At 60.5% G+C, this 26563-nt stretch overlaps 1 protein-coding gene across 4 annotated transcripts in view; it reads left to right on the top strand.

Annotated features, from left to right (window-relative positions):
• Window positions 1-22220, top strand: part of PPP1R13L (protein phosphatase 1 regulatory subunit 13 like) — a 35406-nt gene extending 13186 nt beyond the window's left edge. The window contains exons 2-13 of one of the 4 annotated variants that reach the window (XM_030544607.1): window positions 8861-8918; window positions 10061-10191; window positions 10758-11292; window positions 12023-12121; window positions 12868-12965; window positions 13364-13781; window positions 14523-15196; window positions 16681-16818; window positions 17383-17516; window positions 18602-18768; window positions 19056-19255; window positions 20578-22220. In XM_030544607.1, coding sequence (XP_030400467.1) covers window positions 8912-8918; window positions 10061-10191; window positions 10758-11292; window positions 12023-12121; window positions 12868-12965; window positions 13364-13781; window positions 14523-15196; window positions 16681-16818; window positions 17383-17516; window positions 18602-18768; window positions 19056-19255; window positions 20578-20616 — 2640 coding nt within the window. In that variant the 5' untranslated portion in view covers window positions 8861-8911 and the 3' untranslated portion in view covers window positions 20617-22220. Of the gene's footprint in view, window positions 1-8860; window positions 8967-10060; window positions 10192-10757; window positions 11293-12022; window positions 12122-12867; window positions 12966-13363; window positions 13782-14522; window positions 15197-16680; window positions 16819-17382; window positions 17517-18601; window positions 18769-19055; window positions 19256-20577 lie in introns of all 4 variants that reach the window. The other 3 variants (XM_030544606.1, XM_030544608.1, XM_030544604.1) reach the window with 3 other exon arrangements.
• The last annotated feature ends 4343 nt before the right edge of the window (window positions 22221-26563 follow it).

The following is a 26563-nucleotide window of genomic DNA, read 5'->3' as shown; positions in this document are numbered from 1 at the left end:
GGCCTTGCTGATTTGAATTCATTCCGGTTGGGCAGAAGATCTCTGACATGTTCTCTACTTATCCCGTCCACTTTATTGTCAGTGGTAACTTCGCTGGTCGTCCGGTCACATGTTATTATTTGTGTGATGACTGAAGCAAAATAGGCCTTGAGCAGTTACTGGGTCACCTTCTCCATCGAGCAGAGGCCCCACACCATCCCTGATTTTTCTTCTCTGTCCGACGTATTTGTAGAACCCCTTGTTATTGTCTCTAACATCCCTGCCAGCTGTAGCTCATTCTTTGCTTTGGCTTTCCTGATTTTGTCCCTACATGTTCGCGCTGTTTTTGTGTACGCTTCTTGGTGACGTGCCACTCCTTCCATTTCCTGTAGGAATCTCAAGCCCTGACTGACTGGCCAGCAGCAATTGGCCTGGGGCCTGTTTCACCTGAAGGGCTGCGCTGATCCCTGGCGCCCCATTTCCTTTCTGGCCACGGGGACGCCCGGCGCCCCTCACCTACTTAGAAAGTTTATGCAAAAATGGTTAAGTACAGAATTGGGGTTGGAGGGATGTGCTTTTCCCATGATCTGAACCCCTCTGGAGCTTCTCGAGGTCACACGCACATGTCCAACAGTTGCTTCCTGTTGAGAGCTTGTGAAGTCCCATTGAAGCTGCTGGATTCCCCACTGAAGCTAGAAGTCAAGTGCATGCCAAGGGGCTTTCCTGGAGTGGGATCTTACGGGGGTTTGCAAGTGCATTTGGGGGTGGGGGCTGCCCCCTAAGTGTGTTTGGGGCCAGGTCTCCCCAGCGTACTGAGCTCCTGGAGAGGAGTGCTGCCCATGGCTCGTTCCCTGGGTGCCTTGGCTGGGTTCTCTGAGGGGACTGGGGTGACATGGGTGCCTGACACTCCTGGACTTGGCGCTCCCACCATCCCCTTCTCCTGCAGAGTGTCACAGCTGAGCTGCAGCCCCTCGGGGGATATGTCTGTTCAGCTGCAAGCTGGCCTGGGGAGCTGGTAGGAAGAGACTGGGGCATCCTCCATGGCTCTTCCTGTTTTCTCCTGTCCTTGGACCTTCATCCTAGAGCAGAGATGGGCAGGACCAGAGCCTGGAGAGCTGGGCTACTGGAGCAGCGGCAGTGATACACAAGGGGGGACAGGAGTGACCTACAGGGCGATGCTGCTCCGCTCTGGAAGCACCAGGTCAGGCTGCTTCAGCCCCACAGAGCCTCAACCCCCATGTGCTGCAACATCTCTGTATCGGTGTCTCCCAACCTGCCTTCTCCAGCCTGATGGACGCATCACGGTAACGCTCAACGCCAGGCTGGGCCTGGGAGACGCTCAGCAAAACCGCTGGCCGTTCAGCCATGCAAGTGTGCCCCAGCTTCTTGGGCTTTGCGTGTTTGTGTGTGTGTAGGTAGGTAGATAGGGTATATATACCTCTGCATGTGCTCAGTGTGTGTGTAGGGTGTACATAGCTCTTTGTATGCACGGTGTGTGTGTAGGGTGTATGTGTAAGGTGGTGTAGCACGGTGGGTACTCACTGCCATGGCCCCTGACCTCCTGCTGGTCAGTCTGGGAATTAGTTCAGTCCAGCCTCAGAGCGCCTCCTGCTGGCCGGTATCTCCCTACCGGTACCTGCTTCCGCGTCTATCTCCACCACTGTACTTCAGGGACTTCAGGCCCCGCATCCCTCCCTGACCTCAGTGCCCTTTATCCTGGGCTGCTGCTCCACAGCAGCACCCCCACACTCTGGGTCTCCCCTCCCAGGGGACCCTCTCCCCCTATGCCCACCTTGCCTCAGTGGCTACTGCCAGTCGTCATCTAGCCCCCTTTCTCTGGGGCACACTGCAGTCTGTAATGGCCACTCCTCATTGGCAAGGGGGTTGGACCTGCTGCCTTTCTAGCCCCAGCTATCTCTCTGCAGCCCCAGTACCTCCTTAGGCCTTCCTGCCAGGTCTGAGCTCCCCAGCACTGCTCTGCCGAAGGTACCGTGTCTCTCCCAGGCAGCTGGGTCCTTCCCGCTCCAGGGCTGGAGTGAGACTCTCAGGGCTCCTTACTCACAGCCCTCTTAACAGGCCCTGTGGCCAGCTCCCCAGCCAGCCTCCCTCAGCTGCTCTCTCTCCTTTTATCCCAGGAGTAGGGTAAGTGCCTCTGTGTGTCTGTACGCACTGTGTGCATATGTAGGGTGTATGTACCTCTGTGCATCTGTATGCGTAGAGTACGTCCTCGCTCTGTGTGTGTGTGTGTAGAGTGTACGTACCTCTGTATCTGTATGCGCTGTGTGTCTGTATGTGTTATGTTCGTATGTAGGGTGTACATTCCTCTGTGTCTGTATGCATTGTGTATGTACGTAGGGTGTATGTACCTCTGTGTGTCTGTATGCATTGTGTGTAAGATGTATGTTCCACTGTATGTGTGTGTGGGGGGGTGTATGTACCTCTCTGTGTCTGTATGTGTTGTGTTCGTGTGTAGGGTGTACATTCCTGTCTGTATGCACTGTGTGTGTATGTAGGATGTATGTACCTCTGTGTATCTGTATGCATTGTGTGTGTGTGTAGGGTGTACATTCCACTGTGTGTCTGTATGCATTGTGTGTAAGGTGTATTGTATGTGTAGAGTGTATGTACCTCTGTGTGTATGTGCTGTGTGCAAAGGGTATATGTTCCTCTGTGTATATGTATGTGCTGTGTGTATGTAGGGTGGATGGAGCTCTGCGTGTCTGCATGCGCTTTGTGTATCTGGTGTAGGTACCTCTACATGCACCTATGGTGTGTGTGCACCTGCCTATTGTGTTTGCATGTGCGTTGTGCTTACCCACCAAGACAGCATGTCAGCACTTGGTAGCAGCCGAGCCCAGTGCTGCCCAGGTGGCAGCACGGGGAGCAGTCTCTGGCCTCGCCCATGAGGTTGGGAGGCCCTGCCTGTGGTGACCCTAACGTTGCTCTGCCAGGGGCGTTCTTGGGGGGTCACCCAGCTGGTGGATGCTGGGGCAGAGTCCCAGCAACGCCATGAGCCGGCAGCACTCTGGAGCTGCAGTCTCTGGCCCTAGCTCCTGGTCAGAGAGTGCCGCAGTCATTTCCCTAGGGCAGAGCCCTCCCAGGGCAGTGGGGGTCCAGGGACGGAGCTCAGCTTGGGCTACAGAGGCATTCTACTGCTGGCGTAACTGCAGGGGAGACTGCCCCAGTTGGGAGCTCAGTCCAGGGGCGGGACTGCACAGCATGAGAGCAGAGCTGCATGGGTTACCGGCATGGCAGAGTGCAGGGGGCCCTAACCCTGGAGCAGGAGGATGACGGGATGATGGGGCAGAAGCTAGAAAGGCCCTGTCTGGGCTGACTGTAGAGAGCCAGGCAGCAGCATCCTTACAGTCTGTCCCTGGGCCTTTGCCAAATCTGGGTCTATACATCCCTCCTGATGGGGCCCCCAGCCTTCCCCCTTGGGGTGATTCCTGGCTGTATCCATCCTCATCAGGAAGTGGCAGAGCCCCCGGCCTGTCCCTATGGTGTTTGCCTTCTCCTCCCTCCACAGGACTCACACCCTGCCAGGCTTTGTGGATTCTCACTAAGCCCAGGGCCAGGCCCCAGCCCTCCTGGCCAGCCAGGCGGCTCCTGGGCTGTAGATACTCCTGGGGGAGGGTTAACTGGGTTGCTCTGGGCCCATCCCCTGGCCTGTTTCTCTGGCCTTGGTTAGCGTGGTCTGCAGTGGCGCTCTTGAGGCTTGGGCTGATGTGACGTGAGCGAGGCTCTGACTCCCAGCCCACCCGCAAAGCAGCTCCCTCTCCAGCCTGCGCTCCTGCCAGCAGGAAGGTGACAGGCCCAGGCAGCCTTGCTTCTGGTGGATATTGGATAGCTGGAGCTCAAAGCCCTTCCCCTTGGCTGGGCCCCACCAGGTTCTGTCCCGAAAAACAGACAGAGCCACTCTGGCCCTCGTGCGGCTCCGCACTCCTTCGATTCTTGCATGGGGAATCCACTCTTCCCTCCCCATGGCCCCTGGTCCTGGATTTACCAGGGTGGGACCAGGATCAGGGTCCTGTCTGTACTTGAAGGCTGCTCCCATACTGACTTATCTCCGGTTATGTCCGCACTACACTACAGACCTTACAGCGGCCCAGGAGGTGGGGGTGTTTTTTTCACACCCCTGACCGACAATAGTGCCAGTGTAGATACAGCCTCAGTCTCTGTTACCTCCCTGGGTCTCCAGAGCCAGCCGTGGGTTGGGCTTGGCCACACGGGGAAACATCTGAGTTTGCACGTCACAGAAGCATGCGGCCCGGAGCCTGGCTATTGGCTTCAGGGCAGGGCTGCCCAGAGGATTCAGGGGGCCTGGGGCAAAGCCATTTTGGGGGCCCCTTCCATAAAAAAAAGTTGCAATACTATAGAATACTATATTCTCTTGGAGGCCCCTGCAGGGCCTGGGGCAAATTGCCCCACTTGCCCACCCCCCCGGGTGGCCCTGCTTCAGGGCCTCATCTGTACATAGGTCCGAGTGTCCCTGCAGTGTGGAGGCAGTTCTAGCGGGGTGGTGCGAGGGGTAGTAGCACGTTAGTTACTGCCATACGAGTAGCAGGCCGATTGCTGCACCTACGTGAGAGGTGGTAGTGTACGACCACGCACAGCTCCAGCGACAGGCGCTGAGTGCAGGGCAGAGCTTAAAGGGGGCAAATTTAACTCACCTGGCTTTAAACCCCCCTCGGGCTGTGCCCTCACCACCCATAAAAACGCATGTTTCCAACCCGCACTTGCTCTCCTGTTGTCTCCGTGACGGTTTTACAAGACTGTGCAGCAGTGCCCTGAGCATACCCAGTCAGGGGCTAGTGCTGGCTTCACTTGGCTACCATAGGTTAACCCTCCTGAGCCTTGTCTCCATGAGATCTGAGCCTGCCCCCACCCTGCGGCAGGGAAACCACAAGCTGGTCGGCTCTGGTGCTGAACCTGGGCTAGCTGGCGTGTGTGCTGACACCCCTCGTTCCCCAGCCTGGGCAAGCCCCTCAAGCTAGACTTGCAGCCTGGCTGACCCACACTGCTCAGCTTTGCAGGGCTGGCACTGTGCCCCAGGCCAGAGGCGCCAACTTTCTAATTTCCCAGGGGGGACTTGACCCCTGCTCCACCCCAGGCCCTGCCCTCCCTGCACCCCTTCTCCCAAGGCCCTGCCCCACCTCTTCCCACCCCTGCCACTTCCCACTCTCGCTCCGCCCCCTCCTGCCCCATCGCCTCCAGCTCCCCACTGAACAGCTGATCACTGGTGGGTAGGAGGTGCTGGGAGGAAGGGGAGGAACTGACCGGCAGGGCTGCTGGTGGGTGCTGAGCACCCACTGTTTTTTCCCCCTTTGGTGGTCCAGCCCCGGAGCACCCACAGAGTTGGCACCTATGCCCCAGGCCCCTCCTTTCCCCTGGGAGCAGGGGTCTCATAGTGATCCCACCTTAGCTCACTCTGCTTCTTCCCAGACCCCATGGCAAATCCCCTCCAATTCCCTTCCTCCGTGGCCTACCGGCTGGCTCCTCCCAGGACCTGTTCGTTCCACTGCAGCCATAGCTGGTCACTTCCTCCCCCTGTGGCCTCCCTGCTCTTCCTTCCCTGGCCCTCGGTGCCAGCCTAGCTAGGCCCTGCGATCAGCTGTAGCTCAGGGGTAGCTGCGGCTCGGGGTAGGGCTGGCGATGAAGGTCACATGGGGCATCCCAGCTGAGAATTGAATTCGATCCCCTGACCCACCGGCCTGTTCCTCCCAGTCCTGCCCCCCCATGGGCTCCACGCACTCCCTGGGGCCAGTTCCCCTGTTGCACTGGTAGGTTTAATCCCTGTGTCACGGAGTGTGGGGGAGCCAAGGCCCTGCACCCCCGGCTTCCTGTGATTCACCGTGACTCTCAGCCAGCCAGCAAAACAGAAAGTTTATTTAGATGACAGGAACACAGTTCAAAACAGGTCTTGCCGGTGCAGACAACAGGATCCCCTTTAGTTAGGTCCATCTGGGGGTTCCAGGGAGGCCACAGCCCTGTTGGGAAGCCCAAGCCCCGCTGGGGCACCCCTCTCCATTTCCCAGCCAGCTCCAAACTGAAACTCCTTCCAGCCTCTCACTCAGCCTCCCCCTGGCTCCCCCCGCCCCCCTCCCCCCAGCCTTTGTCCAGTTTCCAGGGCGGAGGTGTCACCTGGCCTCCATCCCGCCCCTTCCTGGGTTCTCATGTTACACACTCAGGTATGCTCCCTTCCCCAATGCAGACAGTTCCAGCAAAACTCTCCTGCAACCTTGCCAGGTCAGTACTCCCCAGTCAGTATTCAAAGAACACATCAAGAACATTCTCACTTTGTCACACCCTGCCCCAATTGCGCCTCACTCTCTCGATGCCTTAGCTTCCCCCGCCCCCCCAACCACGCCAAGAGCTCTCCGTGGCTCAGGATGTGGTACTAGGGAGGGCGCAGCACTGTACTCCATGCTCGCAACATGGCCCCCTGCATTGGGCATCTAGCCAGTCTCCTTGCCCTGCTGCAGGCGGGGCTTAGTCCCCAGGAGCCACCACCTCCTTGCCCTTTCCCCTGCAGTGATTGTCCCCAGACACCTTCCTGGCCTGGCAGAGGTCTGTAGTGCCTGGGAGATGGTGTCTCCTGCGCTGTGGGCACCAGCATTCTCCGCCCACCTGCCCTGCCTGGCTTCAGGGGGAACTCACGTGACGCATCCCAGCTGGCCTGAAGTTTGTGTGGGGGCTGCTGGGGCATGATGGGGAAGTGGCAGAACAGCTCAGAGCATAGGGTATGTGTGGGGTTGGGCCATGGCCCCTAGCTCGGGGGCTGGAGATGGTGCGATCTGGCCTGGACCCCACAGTAACAGCTCCCGGAGGCACCACACTGGAAAGTCCAAATCCAGGTAACACAGCCTCAGCCATGGGAACTAGCTCGACCCCCTGCCCCACAGCTCTGAACCCCTTGCTGCATGTCCCCCAGCTCATTTGCTGGTGCCCTCCCTGCCCCCTTGACTTGCCCCAAGCGTGGTTTCTGCCTGTGGTTGGTAACTGGAGACAGTGCAGAGCCTTGGTTCAGTGGGTCTGAGGCTGCAGCTCAAAATCCTTCCAGCAAGGGGTCCAATGTGAACCAGACCCAGGAGCAGCCAGGCTCTGGGTCCCTGTGGCTGTGGAGGACAGGCCAGGTTCTGGCTGGGCCCAGATAGAGGCAAAAGGCTTAGCTTTATATTGGACCACCACAGTCTTTCTGGACCCATGGATGGATGTAAGAGTCCCATGGGATTAGCGTACGTGTGTCCATGTCACTGTGTATCTGTACCTGTCCATGCAGTTGGGTCTCCATGGTCCCATGTGTGGGCCTATGTCTCCATGTGCCCAGGTGGGTTTGCCCACATGTATCCTAATGCCACTTGTTCCTGGCTCTCAGGAGACCGTTCTGGGGGCCTGCTCTGCGTTGTGGGGTTTCGGGGAGCTGAGGCCAGCCCCTCCTGTGGAGCTGTGGCACTGCTGGTACTCGGGGGAGGGTGTGCTGTGCCAGGCCAGGCCGTGGTGGCCCTTAGCCCGGTATGAGGACTGATTCAGGCTCGGGGAGCTGGGATTTGGCCTGGCTTAACCTGCGTACGCTGGAGCCTCTCACCATAACTTCCATTTTGGTGCCACACGCTGGCGCAGGCGTGACGTGTCCGGGGGGATGCCTCACTCGGGGCAGAGGTGCCCACGGCAGGTAGCTCTCGTGGTGATTGCTCTCGGGTAGGATGCCCGGTGCAGAGCCTCACAATGGATTGTTTTTATTATTATTATTGAAAGTGATTCAAGCCAGTCACAGCATGCAGCCAGGAATGGGCTGCAGGGTCCCTAGGGATTCTGGATAACAGGGTGGGGGGCAAGTCTAGTTCCCAAGGGATTTGGGGTAACAGGGTGGGTCCCCTAGGGGAATGGAATGGGCAGGTCCTTGGGGGGTCTGGGTGATGGGGGGAGGGCAGGTCCCTAGGTGGGGCGGGAGCAGCCACTCAGAGTGAAGCTGATAGTAGCTGTACTGCTGGCCTGGCAAATAGCAGGGCACTACTGGCTCTGTGTGCGCCTGGCAAGCAGGCCCGAGTGCGTAGCTGTCAGCTGTGGGTGTTCGCTTATTGCCTGGGATGGCTGTGGGTGGCAGGCCCAGCTGCAGGAGGGTTTGCTCCCTTACATGGTGCTCAGCAGCCTCAGGCATAGCTGTGCCCAGCCTGTGCGCCAGGCAGGCTCCATGAGGGGGGCAGAAGTGCCAGGGGCTGGATTATCATCAACCTGGTGGGGGTGGTGCCAGGTGGGCTGGGTGCTCGCTGTGTCCCTAGCCCGTGCATCGGTGGTAGTGCTGGGCAGGGCCGGCTTTAGGCCGATTCCCCTGAATCGGTCCCCACGCCCTAAGGAAGAGCACACTGCGCCCTAAGGAAGAGCGCCTAACTTTTTAATTTTCACTCACCCGGTGGCGCTCCAGGTCTTCGGCGGCATTTCGGCAATGGGTCCTTCACTCGCTCCGGGTGTTCGGTGGCATTTACTCACCCGGACCGCCACTGAATCGGGCCCCAGAGTTCCTAAAGCCGGCCCTGGTGTCGGGTCCCGGTGCCTGGGCATCCCCGAGCCTCTCCCATTTGGTGCTGGATGCCAGCTGTGGCAATCTGTCTTGCAAGGGCTGGGACTGGCAGCGCATGTGGCCTGGCCAGGTGTCTCTGCTGCTTCCATTGCCCAAGAGCCCTGAGTCAGCCACTCCGCCTGCATTCCCAGGACCGGGCAGGAGCCAGCCACGCCCCTGGCTCCCAGGGCAGCGTCGTAAGGCAGGGGAGCAATACTGAGCACTGGGCGCCTACTCAGCCCATTGGCACTTGGGCAGGGCAAGGGGGAGGCCCTGGCTGAGAAGGCGGCTCTGGGTTCCAGTGGCAGTGCTTCTCGTCCCCAGATCCCTGCAACACTGCAGCTGGTGGCCAGTGGCCTCAGAGCCCCCTGCACCATGGCAGGTGAGAAGATTCATGGTGCACAGGACCTGCTGGACCTCAGCTTCCAGTGTAAGGGCAAAGGGCTGGGGGTTGGAGGGTGGGGAGGCCCTCTGCTTTGTGCACAGTGGTCTGTAGGGGTGACTGAGGGAGATGGGGCCTGCGTGGTGACTGGGGGGAGGTGTTTGGGGGGGGTGCCCAGGAGCGGGCGCTGGTGGATGTTTGGTGACCGGGGGCTTGGGAGCAGTGCCTGCTGGTTGGCAGGGGTGCAGGGTAGCCAGGGGTTGGAGGGTGCATGGTGGCTTTTATGGATTTGGGGTGCCAGGGAGTTGGGGTTCTGGGGGGAGCAGAGGGTGCATGGTGGCATGTGGGGTGGCCAGGAAGGGTAGGGGGATGTGGGGTGGTTGGAAATTTGGTGGTGGTGTGTGGTGGCTGGGGTGGGGGTTGGGGGTGCAGTAGATTGGGGTTTGGGGGGGTACAGAGGGTGCATGGTGGCTGGCATGTGTGTGAGGTGGCCAGGGGTTTGGGGTGCAGTAGGTTGGGATTCTAGGGGGTGCAGAGGGTGTGTGTGGTGGCCAGGAGCTCAGGGTGTGGCAGGTTGGGGTTCTGGGGAGATGCAGAGGGTGTGCGGTGGCTGGCAGGTGTGTGCGGTGCCTGGGGTGGGGATTTGGGTGCAGTAGGTTGGAGTTTTGGGGGGTACAGAGGGTGCATGGTGGCTGGCAGGTGTGTGAGGTGGCCTGGGGTTTGGGATGCAGTAGGTTGGGATTCTGGGGGGTGCAGAGGGTGTGTGTGGTGGCCAGGGGCTCAGGGTGCAGTAGGTTGGGATTCTGGGGGATGCAGTAGCTAGTGGATTTTCAGCTAGTTGGTCTCAGCCTCCCAGAGCTCTTGGGCTGCAGTTGCTGATCCAGCAGCCCAGGTGTCCCACCAACAGGCCCGAGCGCTCTGCTACCCACTGACGCCTTGGGAGAGGCCTGGAGATGAGCTGGGGATGGGATGAACCTGGGACCCATCACTCACTGAATCTATGGGCCTCTCTTGAAATCGCCAGCCTGCCCGAATACACTCAGAGCGGGACAAGGGCCCCGCAGGGCCATGGCTGCATAGCCAGGGCCAGCCGGGTGCAGAGCCTGCCCTGGCACAGGGCCTCATGTTGCCATCTCCCCCAGCCCTAGCTATGAAGCACATTGACCTGAAGCAGGCGGAACTGGACACGGCCGTAGCCAAGGTGGATGAGCTGTCCAAACAGCTGGAAACCCTGTGGACGGACAGCTCGGGGCAGACTGCTGGGCAGCCCAAGGTACGGCAGGGAAGGGAGACGGCTTGTCATGGGGAGCACTGCCTCACCACTGAGATGCAGCCATCTCTGGGGTGGGATGTTTCAGGGAGGAGGAATGAGATTTGACTAGGACCCCAGGGCTAACACCCTGGGAAAGGGGGAGTGTTGTGAATGGGCTAGTGAAGGAATCAAGTGGGCAAGAGTTCAGGTCTCTCATCCCCAAGATGGTACCTCCAGCAGCACAGCGTCCCCTAGTGCCAGGCTGGGCCAGTGGGGTCAGCACTCACCCCGAAGCCACAGCCCCCCCAACGAGTCCTTGCCCTGCTCCCTGCAGCACAGCGCCCCCTAGTGCCAGGCTGGGCCAGTGGGGTCAGCACTCACCCCGAAGGGACAGCACCCCCAACGAGTCCTTGCCATGCTCCCTGCAGCACAGCGCCCCCTAGTGCTATGCCCCTCCGGTGCAGTGGCACGATAATAAGAGTCTGATTTTCCCTGGATGGGGCAGGGTCTTTCTCTGCCCCACCAGGGCCATGTGCTTCAGCAGCCAGGCCCGTGCTGAGCCTGTCTGCTCTCTCTGCCACTCTCAGGTGGACAGATACGGCGCCAGCCCCTCGCACGCCCCAGAGCCGCTTCGCTTGGCCACGTCCCCACAGCTTCAGTACGCCAGGAAGAACTTGTCCCTGGAGAGCACCGACAGCTTCATCTCCTACTACGCTGAGACCTTCTCACCCACCGCCGCCTGCAGCCCACCTGCCAAGGCCCACCCCGCCTCGCCCCAGTCCCCCTTCTACCTGCAGGGCGAGCCCCTGGAGCGGGCCCAGTCACCTCGGCCCAAGGTGCTGCCCGTCTCTTACGACTCGCTGCCCCTGCCCAGCCCCAAGGGACGTGCGCCCTCCCCGCGCTCCCTGTGGCAGGCTGGTGCCACGGAGCGCCTGTCCTTCTCCAGGCCGGTGGGCCGCGCTGGCTCCCCCAGGCTGGTGCCCACCCCCTCTGAGGCCTCGGCGCCACAGATGTTCTTCCCGGATCGCGCGATGTCACCCCGGCCGCCCCACCCGCCGCCCTACGAGAGCCACAGCCTGTTCCCCACTGGGCCCAGCTCCTTCGCCCCCTTCCGGGCCCAAGGTAAGTCAGCCCCAGCCTGATACACAAGCCCCCTCCCCATGTGGCTGGGGGGGGGAAGGAGATGGCCTAGCAGAGTGCACCGTTGGGCCTGTTCCCGTAGGGGGTGCTTGCTGCATCCTGCAGCGTTATGGGGGGCTCAGAGCAGGAGTGATGGGGGTTCTCTAAAAGTGGGGGGAGGGAAGGCATGATAGAGTGACCAGACAGCAAGTGTGAAAAATCGGAGTGGGGGTGGGGGGATAATAGGAGTCCGTATAAAAAAAAATCTCCAAATATCGGAACTGTCCCTATAAAATCAGGACATCTGGTCACCCAACGTGGGTGCCTGAACTGTGGCCCCGCCCCTTCCCCTGAGGCTCCGCCCTCACGCTGCGCATTGCCTCAAGGCCCCGCCCTTGCGTCGACCCTGCTCCCTTGCTGTCCCCGCCCCCGAAGCCCTGCTCCTGCACCCCTTCTTCCCCCAAGCCCCTGCTCGCGCCTCCCCGCCCCATTGCTCACCCGTACAGCCAGTAAACAGTGGGGTGGGGCATGGACCCTGGCTCAGAGCAGGGACCAGCTGGTGCTGAGATGGGCAGTTACCCCCTGGGGGACGTGGAGGTCTCTGGGTCACACTAGTGAGGTCGCCCCTGCCCATCCCCCATCCTGGGGCTGGAATGGCCCCTGCTGGGGGCAGGGCAGGGCTGAGGACCCAGGGGCTGGGGCGGGTGAGACCATTCAGAGTCTCTCTCCCCAGATGACCTGGTGATCCGGCGAAGGCCCCAGAGGAGCTGGAACGAGTCGGACCTGGACGTGGCGTACGAGAAGAAATCGTCCCACTCAGCCGGCTACGAGAGTGAGTGCCCAGGGTCCGTGGGGAGGGCCTGGGGGGATGGACAGACTTCTCTCTCCCACTCCCAGTCTCTGGGAAGCTCCTGGCTATGGAGGAGCTGGCAGTGCCCAGGGGTCCCTGGCAGTCCATGTGGCTGCAGGGGTGCTGGCAGCGCCCGGGGGTCCCTGGCCGGCCACGTGGCTGCAGGGGAGCTGGCAGCGCCCGAGGATCCCTGGCCGGCCACGTGGCTGCAGGGGTGCTGGCAGCGCCCGGGGGTCCCTGGCCGGCCGCGTGGCAGCAGGGGAGCTGGCAGCGCCCGGGGGTCCCTGGCCGGCCACGTGGCTGCAGGGGAGCTGGCAGCGTCCGGGGTCCCTGGCCGGTCGCGTGGCTGCAGGGGAGCTGGCAGCGCCCGGGGTCCCTGGCCGGCCGCGTGGCTGCAGGGGAGCTGGCAGCGCCCGGGGGTCCCTGGCCGGCTGCGTGGCTGCAGGGGAGCTGGCAGCGCCCGGGGTCCCTGGCAGGCCACGTGGCTGCAGGGGTGCTGGCAGCACCTGGGGTCCCTGGCCGGCCATGTGGCTGGAGGGGAGCTGGCAGCGCCATGGGGGAGCTGGCAGCGCCGGAGGTCCCTCCTAGCATTGCTCCATGATGGGCACCAGCTCCATTTCCACACAGAGCCCCTCAAATCCCCTGTCCTAGCAGGACAGGAAAGTAGGGTGTGGCTTGGCCCCGAGGCAACATCGAAGCCTCCCACCTCACCAGCTGCCTTCCCACAGGAAGTGACCTGCATGCCGGGCTCAGGCAGGCGCCCGCGGGGCTGCAGCTGGCTCCTTGGAGGGAATCAAGCTTGGATGGGGCTGCAGGGCAAGGCAAGGTAAGTGCTGGCCAGGGCTACCAGCTGGCAGCGCTGGCCCATAGCATGGTACCACATGGGGAGGAAGGAGTCCTAGTACCGTGCTCTGGGGGGTGAAGAGAACTCATCTGCATCTGAATCAGGCCAAGCTGACCCCAGCCAGAGGTCAGATACTGGGCTAACTGGGCCCATGGGTCTGATCTAGGGCCACTGGTGCAGGGCTGGGCCTGATCTGGGGTGACGGGGGAAGGGTCTGGGGCCAGCTGGGCCCGTGAGTTCGCCCCTGCGCTGGGAACTGACTAGGGGTGGAAGCTGCAATGATTTATGGCTGGGTGTCCCCCTGTGCTGCTGGGCGGGAGGTGTTTCCAGCACTGCATCTGATCCTGGCCGGCTCACAGCGCCCCCTCTCTCCCCTCCAGGACGAGCGCCCCCAGCCTTACGCCATCCACAGCGCCACGCTGCCCCGCAACTACAAAGTGTCCCTGCTGCCCGGCGAGCGCAGACCAGACAGCTCCTTCCGCAGGCTGCTGCCCGCCACCCAGACGGGCACCCTGCCCCGCAACTGGCAGTTCTCCCAGCAGCCCGTCTCGCGCATCGCTATGCCGCCCCCCAGCCCACATGGCACGCGGGCGACGCGCCACAAGCCCCTGCCCCTCTCCATGATCTTCAAGCTGCAAAACGCCTTCTGGGCATCCGGGGCCTCCAGTGCCAAGGGCCAACCCCAGGGGGCCCCAGGCTCCCCCATCTTCCTCCGCTCCCCGCAGAAGCAGACCCAGCTCCAGCAGCCGTCTTCTCCGGCCCAGGCGCCGCTGCGACAGGCCCCATCGGGGACTGAAGGTGAGAGACCCAGGGCAGCTGCTGCAGGGCCTGATGGTCTCCTGGTCCCCCCAGGGTGGGAGTGAGGTCAGACCCCTAGCACCGGCCAGCGTGTGGGGAAATGGGGAATTGCTCTACACTCAGCAATGGGGTGCCCTGAGGGGGCGCTGAGTATGTGCAAGGGCCGGGGGGCTGGTAGTGGATCTGGGACTCCCCCGAGCTGTTCGGATAAGTGTGGAACTGAGCAGGTTTTGGGGATCTCCCTTGGGTCTGGGGGTGCTTCCTGGGGTCTGGGGAAGGGGTACTGCCCTGGTTCCCCTGGGTCTGGGGGTGCTGACTGGTGTGAGGGTCTGGGGGTGCTGCCCTGGTTCCCCCTGTGGATCTGGGATGGGGGTGCTGCCTTGGCTCTTTTGGGTCTAGAGGAGCTGACTGGGGTCTGAGCCTGGGGTGCTGGGCTGGGGAATGGGTGCTGCCCTGGTTGCCCCTGCAGATCTGGGGAAGGAAGTGCTGTCATGGGTCTAGGGGTGCTGTCATGGGTCTGAGGGTGCTGACTGGGATCCAGGTCTGAGGGGGCTGCCCTGGGTTAGGGGGTGCTATGCTGGGTCTGAGTCTGGGGGTGCTGACTGGGGTCTGGGTCTCAGGGTGCTGCCCTGGGTTAGGGGTGCTGTGCTGGGTCTGAGTCTGGGGGGTGCTGTCCCATGTCTGAGGGTGCTGACTGGCGTTGGGGGTTTGGGAGTGCTGACCTGGCGTGTCTCTTGGCAGCAACAGGAAGGGCCTCAGCCCTTGAAGCACCAGTGGAGCCCGTGCGAGGGGCCCCAGCGGGGGGCGACACGGAGCCCGAGCTGGAGAGCATCCTGCGGGGCAGCGAGGCGGCAGAGGCGGAGGAGGTGGCTCGCCCCTTGAGCCCCACCCGCCTGCAGCCTGTCCTGCCCCCCGAGGCTCAGAAGGTGCCCGAGTTCGAGGAGGTGGCCCGGGTGCTGGCAGAGATTCCCCGGCCTCTGAAGCGCCGCGGCTCCATGGAGCAGAGCCCCGGCCCTGTGCTGCCGCCCGCTCACAAGAAGCAATATCAGCAGCTCATCAGCCGCCTTTTCCATCACCGGGGCCGCAAGGAGGACGCAGTGTCGGCGGGAGACGACCTGCCACTCATCACTGAGACAGCTGAGCTGAAGGCAGCAACCCCAGTCAGCCCTGCCCCGGCGCCCGTGCCCCAGAGCCCACCAGCACCCACAGCGTCACCTCAGCTGGCTGTTACGGAGAGCCCCGGCACCTCGACGCCCAGCCCCGACACTCCGGTGCCCAGCCCTGTAAGTGCACCACGGAGCTGTCAGCCAGACACGTCCCCAAGCCCCGGCACCCCGACACCCAGCCCTGTCAGTGCACCATGGAGCTGTCAGCCAGACACACCCCCAAGCCCCGACACTCCGGTGCCCAGCCCTGTAAGTGCACCATGGAGCTGTCAGCCAGACACACCCCCAAACCCCGGCACCCCGACACCCAGCCCTGTAAGTGCACCATGCAGCTGTCAGCCAGACACGTCCCCAAGCCCTGGCACCCCGACACCCAGCCCTGTCAGTGCACCATGGAGCTGTCAGCCAGACACACCCCCAAACCCCGGCACCCCGACACCCAGCCCTGTCAGTGCACCACGGAGCTGTCAGCCAGACACGTCCCCAGCCCCGGCACCCCGACACCCAGCCCTGTCAGTGCACCACGGAGCTGTCAGCCAGACACACCCCCAAGCCCGGCACCCCGACACCCAGCCCTGTCAGTGCACCATGGAGCTGTCAGCCAGACACGTCCCCAAGCCCCGGCACCCCGACACCCAGCCCTGTCAGTGCACCACGGAGCTGTCAGCCAGACACGTCCCCAAGCCCCGGCACCCCGACACCCAGCCCTGTAAGTGCACCATGGAGCTGTCAGCCAGACACACCCCCAAGCCCGGCACCCCAACACCCAGCCCTGTCAGTGCACCATGGAGCTGTCAGCCAGACACGTCCCCAAGCCCCGGCACCCCGACACCCAGCCCTGTCAGTGCACCATGGAGCTGTCAGCCAGACACGTCCCCAAGCCCCGGCACCCCGACACCCAGCCCTGTAAGTGCACCATGGAGCTGTCAGCCAGACACGTCCCCAAGCCCCGGCACCCCGACACCCAGCCCTGTCAGTGCACCACGGAGCTGTCAGCCAGACACACCCCCAAACCCCGGCACCCCGACACCCAGCCCTGTCAGTGCACCACGGAGCTGTCAGCCAGACACACCCCCAAACCCCGACACCCAGCACTGTCAGTGCACCACGGAGCTGTCAGAGAGACACACCCCCAAGCCCTGGCACCCCGACACCCAACACTGTCAGTGCACCATGGAGCTGTCAGCCAGACACGTCCCCAAGCCCCGGCACCCCGACACCCAGCCCTGTCAGTGCACCACGGAGCTGTCAGCCAGACATGTCCCCAAGCCCCGGCACCCCGACACCCAGCCCTGTAAGTGCACCATGGAGCTGTCAGCCAGACACACCACCAAGCCCGGCACCCCAACACCCAGCCCTGTCAGTGCACCATGGAGCTGTCAGCCAGACACGTCCCCAAGCCCCGGCACCCCGACACCCAGCCCTGTAAGTGCACCATGGAGCTGTCAGCCAGACACGTCCCCAAGCCCCGGCACCCCGACACCCAGCCCTGTCAGTGCACCACGGAGCTGTCAGCCAGACACACTCCCAAACCCCGGCACCCCGACACCCAGCACTGTCAGTGCACCACGGAGCTGTCAGAGAGACACACCCCCAAGCCCTGGCACCCCGACACCCAACACTGTCAGTGCACCACGGAGCTGTCAGCTAGCTCTCTCCCCCCACTCGCTGGCGCAGCCTGAGCTCCGGCCCCTCCTGCCCACACCGTGACCTTGCCCCTTGCATGCCTGCAGGAGAAGCGCTCGGCGCTGCGCAAGCTCTCGTCCCCGAGGCGGCGGCTGGGGAAACGGGTGCAGCTCAACCCCCTGGTGCTGCTGCTGGACGCGGCCCTGACGGGCGAGCTGGACGTGGTGCAGCAGGCAGTGAATGAGGTGAGGCTGCTGCCCTGCCCCGCCCCGCCCCTCTGGGAGGGACCACCAGAGCTGCCAACTCCCCTGCAGCCACATGGCCTGCCAGGGACCACTGAAATCCACCCCAGAATCCCCAGGCGGCTCCCAGCCTGCTGAGCACGGGCTGGGCAGGAGGCAATGGCTGGGGGCCGGTGCCGGGGCTTGGGGACGTGGCTGCTCCGCTCCCCTTCGTCTGGCTGGGGCCTGGGCAGCTAGACACAGACTCCAGCCCGCGGCTGGTGAGCCAAAGCTGCTCCCCCATCAGCCCACGATCTCCACAGGAATCAGCCAAGGGGCCCCCCAAAGAGGGGCTGTCATGGGCAGGCCCAGCACATCCTGTACCCCATTGCCGGCAGGTCCCTGGGCGGTTGCTCTGGCTCCTTTGTCAGCAGTGGACGGGGAGATGGCGAGTGTCCTGCTCTGCTCTGGTGGATTGGGATGGACGCAGTCCCTGGGACGGGCCCGGTGTGCGGGGGGGAGCAGGGGGCACAGCCCTGGGGTGGGGGGTTGGCAGTGTTTTCGGAGTTCACCAGCTCTGGCCCGCAGCTCAACGACCCGAGCCAGCCCAACGACGAGGGCATCACGGCTCTGCACAACGCGATCTGCGGGGCCAACCACAACATCGTCGACTTCCTCATCGCCGTGGGCGCCAACGTCAACTCTATGGACAGCCACGGATGGTGAGCGCCTGCCCGCACAGCACCCAACCTGCACTCTTGTGCCTGCCAGCACCCATGGTGCAGTCTTGTGCCCACTGGTGCCTGCCAGCGCTGCCCTGGCACCCTGGTCCCAGTGCTTAACCCCGCACCTGCCATGCAGCCCTGGCACCCTGCATCTCAGTGCCAAGCCCCGTGCCTGCCAGCCCTGCCCTGACACCCTGCATCTCAGTGCCAACCCCTGCGCCTGCCAGCCTTGCTTTGGCACCCTGCATCCCAGTGCCAACCCCCGTGCCTGCCAGCCTTGCTTTGGCATCCTGCATCCAAGTGCCAAGCCTTGCGCCTGCCAGCCCTGCCCTAGCACCCAGGCCCCAGTGCCTAGCCCCTCACCTACCATGCAGCCCTGGCACCCTGCATCCCAGTGCCAAGCCCTGTGCATGCCAGCTGTGCCCTGGCACCCTATGCCTGCCATGCAGCCCTGGCATCCTGGTCCCAGTGCCTTGCCCTGCACCTGCCACCCCTGCCCTGTCACCCTGCATCCCAGTGCCAAGCCCCGCACCTGCCAGTGCTGCCCTCGCACCCTGTTCCCAGTGCCTGGTCCCACGCCTGCCATGCAGCCTGCTGCCCTATGTCCCAGTGCCTAGCCGTGTGCCTGCCAGCGCTGCCCTGTGGCCCCCCGTCATGCAGCCCTGTGCCTGCCAGCATTGCCCCAGCATCCCAGTGCCCTCACCCTATGTGCAGCGCCATCCCTGCTCTCCTGAGGTCCTGCTGCACAGCCCTGGCACCTCAGAGCACTGCTCTAGTCCCCATGTCCCCCCATCACCCAGTGCCTGATGCCCAGCCCGGCACCCTGCCTCTCGCTTGCAGCATGCCAGGCCTAGCCTTGTGCCCTCAGCACCTCAGACTCACGGGCAGAGTTGAGGTGGGTGGGTGGGTGCTGTGTGCATGGTTGGGGAGGCAGAGCTTTCCCAGGGTGCTGATCCGTCCCTATCTCCAGTGCTGCCTGCCCGAGGTCTCCGTCATGCCCACTGGTGCAGACACATGCTGACGGTTCCAGCAGAGTCCTCCACTGCCCTGGGTGCCTGTCAGCTTGTCCCTCCTGCCCCCAGGACTCCCCTGCACTGCGCTGCCTCCTGCAACGACACGGCCATCTGCATGGCCCTCATCCGGCACGGAGCCGCCATCTTCACCACCACCTTCAGTGACGGCAGCATGGCCCTGGAGAAGTGCGACCCCTACCGCGAGGGCTACAGCGAGTGCTTCAACTACCTGGCCGGTGAGGGGGGCCAACTTCATAGGGGTGGGTGGGGGCAGCTGTTGGAGGGGCCAGGGTTTGCCCCCGCCCCTGGGGGAAGGGGCAGGACACTGCTATGGGGAGCCCGGTGGCTGGTAGGAGGGGTGGGGCCAGGAGGGTGAGTTATTCCATGGAGGGATTTGGTCCTCCCCCGAAGGGTGCTGGCTATTGCCTCCCAAGCCCGTGGCAGCTGGTTCGCTCGTGCGCCTCCCCCCATCCCCGTGGTTGTCTGGCTCACGTCCCCTGGCCCGGTCGGGCTGTCATTGCAGATGTGGAGCAGAACATGGGGCTGCTGAACAACGGGGTGGTCTACGCGCTGTGGGACTACAGCGCCGAATTCCGCGACGAGCTGTCATTCCGCGAGGGGGAGCCGGTCACCGTGCTGCGGCGCGACAGCCAGGAGGAACTGGACTGGTGGTGGGCCTCGCTCTACGGCCAGGAGGGCTACGTGCCCAAGAACTACTTTGGGGTGAGCCCTGCCTTGAGCTCACCGGGGTGGGGAAGGGCTGGGCACTGAACCGGGGCTGGAGGAGGAACCCCCTGGGAGCAGACCTGACGTAGGCTATGTCTTCAGTGCAAAGCCTATAGCGCACGGGTCCCCAAACGCAACCCCCCTTGCCCCGTCCGTGCCTCCAATCTCCCAGAGCTGGGGCCGGGGCTGTGGCTTGGGGAGGGGGGGACGCGGCCCCGGTTAAGCGGGCAGGGCTGGGGGTGGGTCTGGGGGCTGGAGCCTGGAGTGGGGCCGAGGCTGGGAGTAGAAGTGCACCTGCAGCCAGGCTACGGTGGGAGCCTGGCAGGGAATGGAGCAGCCGTCAAGGCTGGGGGCTGCCATGGGGCAGAGGGCCGGGTCGGAGCGAGGGACGTGGCTGGAGGCAGGGCTGGATCAGAGCTGGGAGTGGAGCAGGGTTGGGTAGCACTACCCCCCCTGAAAGGGGGGCTGGCCTGGACCCCGCTGCACCCCCTGGATGTTCATTCATGCCTCCCCCCGGGGGGGGGTGTCCCACACTTTGGGGACCTGTGCTATGGCAGCAGAGCCCCTAGTGCAGACGCAGCTTATGCTGACAATAGGACGAGTCCTGCTGCCTTAGGAACACCATCTCCCCGAGCCCTAGAATCTGAACCTTCCCAGCCTCCGGCAACAATGCTGTCTGCACACGGGGCATTGCCGGCGGAGCTGGGTCACTGGCCAGGGTGGTTTTACACGCCCCCCCGATGGACCTAGCTGTGCTGGTGTGCATTTGGCCCAAGGCCTGGGGATTTCAGTTCGCCTGAAGCTTTGATATTTTCTAATTTGCTTTGGATCAGATTCAGAAAATACATTTTACCAAAATTCCCTGGTGTACCAGAGAGCCCTGAAAAATTGGTTTCAGAAAGACCAGACTATGGTGCTCCCGAAATGGAGCTGTGAAATTGACAAGAGTTCTGAGCTGTTCAATAAATTGCAGCCACGAGACAGAGAAGAATGGCAATTTCACTTCAGTTCCATGGCTGGGAGCCGGCCAGTCCCTTGAGCCCTAGTTCCAGCCAGGATCTGGGGGACGGGCAGGCTCACTGGTTGAGCTGTGGACCCTTGAACACTGGCAGGCTTCTGACCACGACTGACCAATAGCCACTGCTGCGTGGGAAGCTTGCGGCGCTGCGGTCCCTGGGAGGGCACTGCTGTGTGGGAAGCTTGCGGCGCTGCGGTCCCTGGGAGGGCACTGCTGTGGGGAAGCTCGCGGCGTCGTGACCCCTGGCAGGGCACTGCTGTGGGGAAGCTCACACTGTTTTTCTCTCTCTCTCCTCCCTTAGCTGTTCCCCAGGGTGAGGCCTCAGCGGAAGAAGGTCTAATGCGCCAGCACACGGCCCGTCTGCTGCTGCTGCTGCAGACCTGGGAATGCAGCTGGCACCCAATGAACTTAGGGTCTGGGGAGAACATGGGGCTCTGCTGCTGGGATTCTCCCCTGCTGGGAAGTGCGCCCCTCTCCCAAGGATTTGGTCAATTGGCCCCTGGGGGCTGTATGGATGGGGGGCAGGGCTGCCAGGGAGCCAGGTGGGCTGGGCAGATGTCCTGCTGGCAGAGAGGTGGGATGGGGGGTGGGGTCATGGCTTTGGTGTGCACTGTGGGGGGTGAGAGCGTTGGTGGGGCCTGGGTCTCACCTTGGCTTCGGTCTGGCCCCGTCCGTGGCTCATCTGCATCAGAGACTTGTATATGTGACTGCAGGGGGTGGGGAACAAATTCAAGTTGGTCTCTAATGAAACTAAACAGTCTGTGCCTTGGGAAAACCCGAGGGCGGGTGAGTGTGGCGGTGGCAGCCTCCTGTGCCAGACCAGGTGCCACTCTGCCCCTCCCCAACCCTGTGGGCTCCAGCCTGTCCCAGTGCCATGGCTGGGGGAAGGTGCAGGGAGTGGTCGTTTCCTGGCCCAGTCTCAGAGCAGCTGTGGGAATCACTGGGCCCAGGTGCATCTGCTTGCCAGCCCTTGCCAGTCGCAGCTAATGGGCATACAGGGGGAGAATCCTTCGAGAGATGGACATGCAGCCCATGGAGACTCTGGGTCCCAGCATGCATTGGGGACAGTCAGCTTGGTGACCCCCAGCGGTGAGGTTCTGGGGGCTTCACCCTCACTGGAGCCTGGGCACTTCCACAGAGGCCCAGGCCAAAAAGGCGCAGGGCCCAGCTTCCTCCAGAGTCTGGCAGCACTCCTGGTGCCAGTACAATGGGCCCTAGGGTGCTGCTGTCCTCCTTACCCGTGGGGCTTGGAGCCCAGCCCCCATTCAGCCAGGGAGTGGGGAATGAGGCTGAGCTGAGCCCCACTCTGTGCCCTTCACTCACAGGCCTCTCCTCAAAGATGTCCCTCTGACCCCCCCACTACCTGCCAGCCTCAGCTCAGCTCCCCACACAGACCCTGGTTCTCTGCCACTCTGGCTGTTTGTTATGTTGGCGTGATGCTGAAGTGGGGGGGAAAGCTCTCCAATCAATGGGGCAACTTGGAGGTGTGGAGCTGAGTCAGGGAACCCCAGTGCGCTGGGGATGCAGCTGTGCTGTCCTGCAGCCCTTTGCATGAAGCCGGCTGCCGGGGCCTGTGCCCCTGTGCGGCTGGCTGCTGTGCACACGGGAGAGGCTGTTACTCCAGCGGTAGAACCTGTATTTCTCTCCGATTCCAAGGCCAGACGTGCCTGTTAGATCATCTAGTCTGACCTGCTCCGTCACAGGCCAGGGAACTGCCCCAGGGTTACCCCTGTAGGGACCCAATCGCTTGTGCTTGGCTGAAACGTCTTCCCAAAAGGCAGCCAGGTTGGACTGGAAGAGATCAGGAGGTGGAGAATCCACCACTGCCCTGGAGAGTTTGTTCCACTGTTAAATATTTGTGCCTAATTTCTAACTGGAATGTGTCGGGCTCCAACTTGCAGCCATTGGTTCTTGTTCTGCTTTTCTCCATTAGATTAAAGTGCCCTTTAGTACCCAGTTTGGCTGCTGTGAAGTTGCTTAGACGTTGTGATCAAGTCGCTTCTCAGTCTTCTCTGGGATCAGCTAAACAGACTGTGCTTGGCACTGAGAACTTTAAAGCACCCTAATAGAGGTTCAGGCTAAATGTATATCCCAAATGGGGAAAAATACTGCCATGGCTAAACAAGGTGGTTAGAGACAAAAAGACATCTTTTAAAAATTGGAAGTTAGATCCTAAGAAAAACAGAAAGGAGCACAAAGGCTGACAAGTAGGAAGTGAATTCGGCAGCCCAGGAAGAATTTGAAGAGCAACTAGCAAAAAGCGGACAAGCTAACAGCAAAAAAAAAAAAAATTAAGTACATCAGAAGCAGGAAGCCAGGCAAGCTCCCAGTGGGGCCACTGGATGATCAAGGTGCTAAAGGAGCACTCAAGGAAGGCACAGCTGTTGTGGAGAAGCTACATGAATTCTTTGAATTGGTCTTTGTTGCAGAGGAGGTGAGAGAGATTGCCAAATCTGAGTCATTCTATTTTAGCAGCAAAGAATCCCGTGGCACCTTATAGACTAACAGACGTTTTGGAGCATGAGCTTTCGTAGGTGAATACCCACTTCCTCAGATGCATGTAATGGAAATATCCAGGGGCAGGTATATATATGTGTGCTAGCAAGCAAGCTAGAGATAATGAGGTCAGTTCAATCAGGGAGGATGAGGCCCTGTTCTAGCAGTTGGTGTCAGCTCAGAATTGAACAAAGACTGTGAATGGCTTGCCAATTACAGAACCAGTTTCTCCTCTCTTGGTTTTCACACCTCAACTGCTAGAACAGGGCCTCATCCTCCCTGATTGAACTGACCTCGTTATCTCTAGCTTGCTTGCTAGCACACATATATATACCTGCCCCTGGATATTTCCATTACATGCATCTGAGGAAGTGGGTATTCACCCACGAAAGCTCATGCTCCAAAACGTCTGTTAGTCTATAAGGTGCCACAGGATTCTTTGCTGCTTTTACAGATCCAGAGTAACACGGCTACCCTCTGATACTATTCTATTTTAGGTGACAGATCTGAGGAACTGTCCCAGATTGAGGTGTCACTAGAGGAGGTTTGGGAACAAATTGATAAATTAAACGGTAATAAGTCACCAGGGCCAGATGGTATCACCCAAGAGTTCTGAAGGAACTCAGATGTGAAATTGCAGAATTACTATCTGCGGTATGTAACCTACCATTTAAATCAGCCTCTGTACCAGATGACAGGAAAAGAGCTAATGTAACACTGATTTTTTTTTAAAAAGGCTCCAGAGGTGATCCTGGCAATGCCAGGCCAGTGAGCCTAACTTGAGTACTAAGCAAATTCATTGAAACTATAGTAAAGAACAGAATGATCAGGCATATAGATAAACACGATTTGTTGGGGAAGAGTTAACATGGCTTTTGTAAAGGGAAATCACGCTTCACCAGTCTACTAGAATTCTTTGAGGGAGTCAACAAAGATGGATAAGGGTGATCCACTGGATATAGTTTACTTGGACTTTCATAAAGCCTTTGACAAGGTCCCTCACCAAAGGCCCAAATAAGCAGTCAAGGGATAAGAGGGAAGGTCCTCTCATGGATCAGTAACTGGTTAAAAGACAGGAAACGAAGGGTAGGAATAAATAATTTTCATAGTGAAGAGAGGTAAATAGGGCGGTCACCCCAGGATCTGTACTGGGACCAACGCTGTTCAATATATTCATAAATGATCTGAAAAAAGGCATGAACAGGGAGGTAGCAAAGTTCGCAGACATTACAAAATTACTCAGGATGCTTAAGTCCAAAGCTGACTGTGAAGAATTAAAAAGGGATCTCACAAAACTAGGTGACTGGGCAACAAAATGGCAGCTGAAACTCAATGTTGATAAATGCAAAGTAATGCACATCGGAAAACACAATTCCAACTATACATAAAAAATGATGGGGTCTAAGTTAGATGTTACCGCCCAAGAAAGAGACCTTGGAGTCATTGTGGCTAGTCTTCTGAAATCATCCACTCGGTATGCAACGGGAGTCAAAAAAGCAAACAATGTTGAGAATCTTCAGGAAGGAGATGGATAATAAGACAGTAAATATCATATTGCCTCTATGTAACTCCATGGTACGCCCTCACCTTGAATACTGCGGGTGGTTCTGGTCTTCCCATCTCAAGATATATTAGAATTGGAGAAGGTACAAAGAAGGGCAACCAAAATGATTAAGGGTATAGAACAGCTTCCCTATGAGGAGAGATTAAAAAGATTGAGACTGTTCACATTGGAAAAGAGACGACAAAGGGGGGATATGATAGAAGTCTATAAAATCAGGACTGGGGTGAAGGAGGTGAATAAGGAAGTATTTGTCCCTTCACATAAGACAGGAACCTGAGATCACCTGCTGAAACTAAGGCAGCAGGTTTAAAACAAAATACTTCTTCACACAAGGCAGAGTCAACCCGTGGAACTCATTGCCAGGAGATGGTGTGAAGGCCAAAAGTATAACTGGGTTCAAAAAACATGAGCTAAGTTTCTGGAGGACAGGTCCATCAATGGCTGTTAGCCAAGATCATCGGGGATGCAACCCCATACTCTAGATATCCCTTGTCTCTGACTGCCAGAAGCTGGAAATGGATGACAGGGAGGGATCACTCCATAATTGCCCTGTTCTGTATGAAGCATCTGACACCAGCCATGGTCAGAGAGGATGCTGGGCTAGCAGGACCATGGGTCTGACCCAGTCTGGCCATTCTCACATTCTTGGCACCAGCATCACCATGGGAGTTCATATTGAGTTGCTTGCCCACTGTGACTCCTCAATCCCATTCAGAGTCCCTGCTTGCCAGGACACAGCCCCCTGTGCAGTAGGGGAGGCTGGCATCCCTTGTTCCCACACATAGAACCGCATTTGGCTGGGTTAGACGTGTTCGAATGGGCCCAGCTCGCGCTGGCTGACGGCCTTGTGCTCACTGTTCACTGCTCCACCAAGCTGTAGTATGTTTAGTTCTGGCTCATTGCTGACAATGTCCAAACGTGTCAGGGTTAGCACTGCTCCCTGCAGAACCCGCTTGAAACCCCCTCATTTATTCCACTGCCCCGACTCCCACCTCTGCTGTCCACACTCCCTGCTGCTCCAGCCCTCGCGGGTCTCCACTGCCCTATGACTCCCTTGGCCACCCAGAGGCTCCATCTCCCAGCCACGTTGATGCCAATGGGAACAGTGTGAGGCCAGGCCCAGGCAAGCACCCCTGGGAATCCCACCACCCTGGAGCCAGGCCTTGCCCTAGGGAGCCGCTGTGGGTATGAGGCTCTGAGGGGGTGCCTGGGCAGGACCCACAGGGGTTCTCCATTCACCTGTGACCCACCCCCTCTGCCCGAAGCATCTGGGGCCATTCTCCCTGGGGCTGTTGGTCCCCATGCATCCCCCCTGCTCCGGCAGGGCCTTGGGGCAGTGAGCAGAGTTTTCCCAGTCACACGTGGGTTGGGGAGACCTATTGCCCTCAGGGGCATGCCCCCACCATAATCATCAGGGGCACAGAACTTCTCTGGCCCTGGAACAGCTGAGGGAGGGAAGATCGAGCTCCTCCTGGGGCCTGGTGGGGAGGGGGGAGAGGAAGCTCCTGGAGGGGGCACAAAAAGGGTCAAATTTAAATTCCTGCACATGCCCATGGTTGCCCTGATTCCCAAATGGATGGAGCTCCAAGAGCTGCCACCCTACGGCATGAAGGGCTAGGGTTAGGTGTGCTGGGGCCACTTGCTGCTCCTAGGTGAGGCAGCGTCTGGGGGCCCTTCCAGCCCAGGAACCCATGGGTCAGAACACGGCCCAATCAGGTGTGTGTGTGTGGGGGGAGCGGGTGTCAATGGAGTTTGTGCACATGGCTCTGAAGCTGATGGAAAGACCCACATAGCAGTTCTATGTGCATGCTCCCTCCTACCATCCCCGAGGCCTGGCACAATACGGCATGCCCAGTACTGACCTCACTCCACCCCCTAGACTTGGGGCCTGGCTGAGCTGGGGCAGGGCCACCCAGGGGAGTGAGCCAGAGGCCATTAAAGCTGCATCAATTGGACCAATGTGCTTCTGCTTTGATGGGCCAAACTCCTGTGAGCCCCTCCCTGGCTGGGGGGGGAGACAATGAGGGGGTGGGAGAGACCCACTGGTCTGCAATGCACAGCCCCAGGGCTGTACAAATACCTCCAAACCCTCCTTTGAGGGCTGGGCCTGGCTCACTGGCTGGGGGTCGATGGTGGGGTGTGTGTGGGGGGGGTGACGGTGGCTGTGCTTGTCCAAGTTCAGTCCACAGAATACGCCCCTGTATGAAATGAGCCCCAGTGAAGGTGC

The sequence above is a fragment of the Gopherus evgoodei genome, unplaced genomic scaffold (assembly GCF_007399415.2).
Source record: "Gopherus evgoodei ecotype Sinaloan lineage unplaced genomic scaffold, rGopEvg1_v1.p scaffold_34_arrow_ctg1, whole genome shotgun sequence".
In the NCBI taxonomy this organism is placed as follows: Eukaryota; Metazoa; Chordata; order Testudines; family Testudinidae; genus Gopherus; species Gopherus evgoodei.
This window is presented reverse-complemented; position numbering and strand designations above follow the sequence as displayed.